The 6,721-nt window shown below is 41.1% G+C and overlaps 1 protein-coding gene across 1 annotated transcript in view; it reads right to left on the bottom strand.

The window, feature by feature from the left end:
• The window catches only part of Prkdc (protein kinase, DNA-activated, catalytic subunit), a 201,570-nt gene that overhangs the window by 109,917 nt on the left and 84,932 nt on the right, over nt 1–6,721 (bottom strand). Inside the window, exons 32-35 of the mRNA XM_021209938.2 lie at nt 2,954–3,162; nt 2,460–2,592; nt 1,666–1,824; nt 698–898 (exon numbers count right to left, since the gene is read on the bottom strand). Coding sequence (XP_021065597.1) covers nt 698–898; nt 1,666–1,824; nt 2,460–2,592; nt 2,954–3,162 — 702 coding nt within the window. The remainder of the gene's footprint in view (nt 1–697; nt 899–1,665; nt 1,825–2,459; nt 2,593–2,953; nt 3,163–6,721) is intronic.

The following is a 6,721-nucleotide window of genomic DNA, read 5'->3' as shown; positions in this document are numbered from 1 at the left end:
TTATAACTTGTTATGCCTTGTTTGCTTGATATCCCTTGATATCTCTTTTCTGAAGAGACACTGAGGAGAAGTGGATGAGAGGGAAAGCACAAGGAGGGGCCTGGAAAGGTTGGAGGGAGGAAACTGGAGTTGGGAATGTGTTGTGTGTGAGAAGAGTCTAGGACACCAGGAGAACACGGAACCACATACGCAGAGTCACCTCAGCAGGGCTACAGAGACTCAAGCAACAGTCAGGAATCCTATATGGGTCTGAGTTAGGTCTTCTGCAAAGACATTATGGTTGTGTAGCTTGGTGGTGTTCTTGTGGGACTCCTAACAGTGGGAGTGGGGATGCCTCTGACTCTTTTGACTGCTTTTGGAATTCTTTTCTTCCAAACATGATGTTGGAATAAACACTGCAGGGCACAGGACAGGCGTGGATGCCCCAATATGACATTCTGGAGAAAATATGTATCATACAGTGTTAAGCTGAGTGATTTAAGGGGCACAAGGGAATGGAAAAAATAACCAGTCTTACTGTCTATTAATTAACTAGTTTTATAAAGACTGTGTTTTGTTTCTATGGATTTTATTTTCATAAACTAGCAAGACCTTCCAACCTTCCAGAAAAAAACTTGGTTTTAAGAAGAAACATCAGAAACACAAAAACCCTTTGTGAGCATTAGACAAGGAAATATGTAAAGGGAATGTTTCTTACCATTTTGGGATTATCTGAAGATGACTCCATGAGCCTTGATACAGCAATATCAAGATTTTTCAACAGCTCACTGTTGATCACTTCTGAGAACAAACTGTAGAAATATTCCCCATGGGAGAAGCTAATGTTTCTCTGTGAACTGCTCAGATATTGTGTAGACAGCATTGCCGAATTCAGGAGCAAACTCACAAGATGGTCACACTAAGGAAGAGAGAAAACTTTAGCAGAGAACATATCCCCCAAAAGATCCTGAGGTCATTGGTCCACAGGAACCATCTAAAGGGAATCTGATATGTTAAGTCAAGACTTAAGTTTAAATTATATGTATTTACTTTAACTTCTATTTTCTAGGTTTCACTTCATAAGATAAGCCTCCTAAATTGATATTGCTTCCAATTGTCCCGAACAACATTGCTGTATTCAGATAATAGTCTAGTATGAACAAGTTGTTTGGGACAGCTGAACCATATTGAGAACATTAATGAGACAAAGAGGTCCTGCAATGGAAGCACTACGACGGGAGGATGGAACGGAACAAGCACACAGGAATGGTTGCAGTTCTCTGCTATAGACTGTCAGAGGCCAGTTCTGCTCAATTCAAAGAGCTGTGAAGACTGTGGTTGTTGGGGTGCTTTTGGCGCTTCCTGATTACCATTCAGGGTTCTTTTAACCCTCCATTCCAAGGACCAAGAAAGATCGGAAGAAGCATGGCAACACAGGTTACATTAGTGACAAATGTTCTTGCCTAAAGGCCTTTGGGAAACAAAGCTGGACAGAAATTTCAATTTTTAGAATTTTATGCGTTTTACTTTTAAAAAGTACTAAAGAAGACAGCATTAGAGAGAAAGTCATCAAGTCAATTACAATCCATGTCCAAAGACCTTACTAAGTTCAGACTTTTTAGAGATGTACAAGTAAGTTGTATATATCACTCAATAGAAAGTGTAGGACGCAGCTGTTTTCCCTACCAGTCCTCCAAAACCAAAGGCTAATTCCAGGAGTCCATTGGCCAGGCTCTTACAGCTGGGGTCCAAAGACTGCAGGCACTGCCTTTCCTCTGCAGGTGCAATGCCTTTATAAACCAAGGACAGCAGTCTCATGCCAATGGAATGGTTCAACGCTGTAGACTAAAGGAAAAATTGAATGAAGCACCTGGTGAGAGAGGTATTTAACACAAACCACATTTCATCTTTAGTTAAAAGGTCTTCATTAGCTAACACTGATGAGTATTTTCCAATGCGTTGCGTAGGACACTCTAACTCAGCTTTGTTTTCTTAAGCTACAGATTCGATGTTCATCTTACTGAGGTACAGGCACTACAGCCACTGGTGCCTATAGGTTATTAAAATATCAACCATCCTGTACTCCTCTCTCACTCTGCCTTCACATTCAAGATGACTCCTACAAGTTAATGTTCTGTAATTTCTACTTCAGGACATACTGTACTTCTGTATATAAAGTACTTTAAACAAATGATATAAATACAATTGTGTATTACCATAATATTACCACAAAAAAGCTAAAAGATGGGCTAGAGAGATGGCTCAGCAGCTAAGAACACTGACTGCTCTTCAAAAGAACCTGAATTCAAATCCCAGCAACCACATGGTGGCTCACAACCATCTGTAATGAGATCTGACACCCTCTTCTGGAGTGTCTGAAGACAGCTACAGTGTACTTACATATAATAATAAATAAATCTTAAAAAAAAATAAAATAAAAAAAAAGCTAAGATAGGTTAAAACAAACTGATCAGGGTTACCTGAGATGGTGATATAATATGAGAGAAACCAGCTTTGTGAAGCTGTTTACAGGCTGATAAGACAGAAAGTAACTTGGTCCTTTCTCGGCGAGCCTCAGAGCTACACAAGTTAATGGAACAGAGTTCTTCAACACTGGCCATGAAAACAAAACAAAACAAAAGCAGTTAAGAATACCCTAAATAATTGTTTGCGCTGTTATAAATTCAATAATCACCTATCACACAAACTCACATTACAGTCATGAAAAACACAAAGGTAACAGCAGGCAAATGTTCCAGGACAAATCAGCCATGGAAACCAAATGTAGTGCTAAGCACATCTATTCTTCTTTCCTTCCTTACATACAGGGAAGGAATTAGTAAAGATCATGATTCCGAAAAACATTTGAGAGCATTTGTGTGCACGAGTGGGTACACGCACACATTCTTGAGGACATGCTGGAAACACTGGATGTGTAAGAACATTAAATCATGAGTATGACACAAGTGCCCACCTCTGTACTGTCATTTTCTCCTTCAGGTGAGTCTCCAGCATGTCTCTGTATGGGGACTTCCTAAGTGCTTTCAGCAGGTTCACACAAATGCTGGGAAGATGGTTCATAACCTGGACATCACCAATATTGAAACCTAAGTTCATGGGCTCATAGATCATTTTCACTAAGACCTTCATAAGATTTGTATTACACAAGTCCTTTTCCAGGAGCTGTAAAAATAGAAAAAATACACCAAATGAAAGTATTTTGTTAATAGTAATTCTCTACTGAGTTTCCTTCTACGCCCCAGAGCTGTCCCTGTGCCACAGCTCTCCATACCCAAATCCCCCTGGGAGAGACCTGTTCTCCAAGGAGTGCTGACACACCTGAGAGTAGAGGCAAGAAAACCACTTCTGCTCAAATTCCTGACACAAGAGGGACCCTCCCAGAGTAATCAGGACACAGTAACCAAGGAACATCAGAGAACAGAATCCTTCCGGTTTCCATCTGTGCCCAAGAGCTGATCCTGTGCCACAGCTCTCCATACCCAAATTCTGACCTGAGAGATCTGATATCCCAGGAGTCCTGACACGCAGGCTTAGAGGAGGAATAAGACACAGTAAGAGACAGCAAGACCAGCTAACACCAGAGATAGATAGTGAGAGGCAAGTTTAAGAACATAAGCAACAGAAACCAAGGTTACTTGGCATTATCAGAAGCCAGTTCTCCCACTACAGCAAGTCCTGAATACACCATCACACAGGAAAAGCAAGATTCAGATCTAAAATCACTTCTCATGATGGTGATAGAGGACTTTAATAAGGAAATAAATAACTCCCTTAAAGAAATACAGGAGAACACAGGTTAACAGCTAGAAGCCCTTAAAGAAGAAACATAAAAATCCCTTAAACAATTACAGGAAAACACAATCAAACTGGTGAGGAAATGAACAAACCCATCTAAGGTCTAAAACTGGAAGTAGAAACAATAAAGAAATCACAAAGGGAGACAACCCTGGAGATAGAAAACCTAGGAAAGAGATCAGTAGTCATAGATGCAAGCATCACCAACAGAATACAAGAGATAGAAGAGAGAATCTCAGGGGCAGAAGATACCATAGAAATCATTGACAAAACAGTGAAAGAAAACACCAGAAACTTAGAATACCCAAGATACATTTTGCAAAACACAAGAAAACCAAGAAGGATGACCATCGTGTGGATACTTCACTCCTCTTTAGAATAAGGAACAAAATACCCATGAAAGGATATAGGTACAGAGACAAAATTTAGAGCCAAGATGAAAGGATGAACTATCCAGAGATTACCCCATCCAGGGATCCATCCCATCATCAGCCACCAAACCCAGATACTAATGCATATGCCAGCAAGATTCTGCTGAAGGGACCCTGATATAGCAGCCTCTTGTGAGGCTATGCCAGTGCCTGGCAAACACAGAAGTGGATGCTCACAGTCATCTATTAGATGGAACACAGGGCCCCCAATGGAGGAGCTAGAGAAAGTACCCAAGGAGCTGAAGGGGCTGCAACCCTGTAGGTGCAACAACAATATGAACTAACCAGTACCCCCTGAGCTGGAGTCTCTAGCTGCATATGTAGCAGAAGATGGCCTAATTGGCCATCACTGGGAAGAGAGGCCCCTTGGTCTTGCAAACTTTATATGACCCAGCACAGGGGAATGCCAGGGCCAAGAAGTGGGAGTGGANGGGGGGTAGGGGAGCAGGGGCAGGAGGAGGGTATAGGGAACTTTCGGGATAGCATTTGAAATGTAAATAAAGAAAATATCTAATGAAAAAAAAAAAAAAAAAACACCAAAAGCAAAAAGCTCCTAACCTGAAGCATCCAGGAAATCCAGGACACAATGAGAAGACCAAACCTAAGGATAATAGGTATAGAAGAGAGTGAAGATTCCCACCTCAAAAGGCCAGTAAATATCTTTAACAAAATTATAGAAGAAAACTTTCCAAACCTAAAGAAAGAGATGCCCATGAATATACAAGCCTACAGAACTCCAATAGACTGAACCAGAAAAGAAATTCTTCCCGTCACATGATAACCAAAACACCAAATGCACAAAACAAAGAAAGAATATTAAAAGCAGTAAGGGAAAAAGGTTAAGTAACATATAAAGGCAGACCTATCAGAACTACACCAGACTTCTCAACATAGACTATGAAAGTTAGAAGATGCTGAGCAGATCTCATACAGACCCTCACAGAACACAAATGCCAGCCCAGATTACTACACCCAACAAAACTCTCAATTACCATANATGGAGAAACTAAGATATTCCATGACAAAACCAAATTTATACAATACCTTTCCACAAATCCAGATCTACAAAGGATAATAGATGGAAAATGCCCACACAAGAAGGGAAATTACAGCCTAGAAAAAGCAAGAAATTAATCTTCTTGCAACAAACCCAAAAGAAGATAGCCACACTGTTATGCCCTCAGTATGAGGGAAACCCAGAGGAGCCCAAGAAGTGCTCATCCGCTGCAATTTGCAAGAGAGTCCTTTTTTATTTCGAGTCCTGACTTGGACTGCAAGCCCTGCGTAGGTTTTGGAGTGCGACCCCACATAGGGAAAGCATTGTGTTTATATGCAGCATAGTTATGAATTCTTTGGATGCTTAGAGTGAAGGGGAAGAAAGGCCGGTTAGATATGTCATAACTCAGACTATCTAGTAGGGCAGAATTGAGAGGGAGATTAAAGAGTGTCTTTTGTGGGGCTATCAGAAACTAGTTTTATGGCTGGTCCTAACTGCCTATGACTTCTGGATACCCCCTTTTCTATGATTCAAACGTGGAACCTTAATCTTCTTTGAATTTGTTAGTTTTTTTTAAGGTCCCAAGGACACACACCTGGAGAGTTCGGTTGTTATCAGAGGGAGAGCTAGCTAGTTTTTGTTTAAGCAGAGGCTAGGGAGGCTGTCTCAAGCTAACATTTGTGGCTCCTCCAGGTGTTTTCATTAGGGGAGTTTTATGGACAGTGCCATTGTCAGTGTGGGTTCCCTTGGAGCAGCTAGGGAGAGGGGAGCCCTGTGCTTGCTGCAGGGGGACACAGCGCAGAAGCCAACTGCCTGCATACTATGTTTGCCATGGGCAGGAGGTGAAAATGGGAGCTTCTGCGGGAAAAACCACAGAGGCAAACTGCACACAACACTGGAGCCTCTTTGATGAGGCTTCCAAGAAACAGGACAATTAACCACAAAGAGTTAGCATCAGTAATTCAGGGGCTACAATAATACAAACATAATTCTGCCTCTAACAACAAAAATTACAGGAAGCAACAATCACTATTCCTTAATCTCTCTTAACATCAATGGACTCAATTCCCCAATAAAAAGACATAGGCTAACAGACTAGATATCCAATATATACAAAGAACTCAAGAAGTTGGACTCCAGAGAACCAAATAACCCTATTAATAAATAGAGAACAGAGCTAAACAGAGAATTCTCAACTGAGGAAACTCAAATGGTCGAGAAGCACCTAAAGAAACATTCAACATCCTTAATTATCAAGAAAATGCAAATCAAAACAACCCTGAGATGCCACCTCACACCAGTCAGAATGGCTAAGATCAAAAACTCAGGTGACAGCAGATGCTGGCGAGGATGTGGAGAAAGAAAAACACTCCTCCATTGCTGGTAAAATTGCAAGCTGGTACAAAAACTCTGGAAATCAGTCTGGTGGTTCCTCAGAAATTTCAACATAGTACTACCTGAAGACCCAGCTCTACCACTCCTGGGCATATACCCAGAA

This window comes from Mus pahari, chromosome 12 (genome assembly GCF_900095145.1).
Source record: "Mus pahari chromosome 12, PAHARI_EIJ_v1.1, whole genome shotgun sequence".
Classification (NCBI taxonomy): domain Eukaryota; kingdom Metazoa; phylum Chordata; class Mammalia; order Rodentia; family Muridae; genus Mus; species Mus pahari.
Note: the sequence above shows the minus strand (reverse complement) of the source record. Positions and strands in the feature narration are given on the sequence as shown.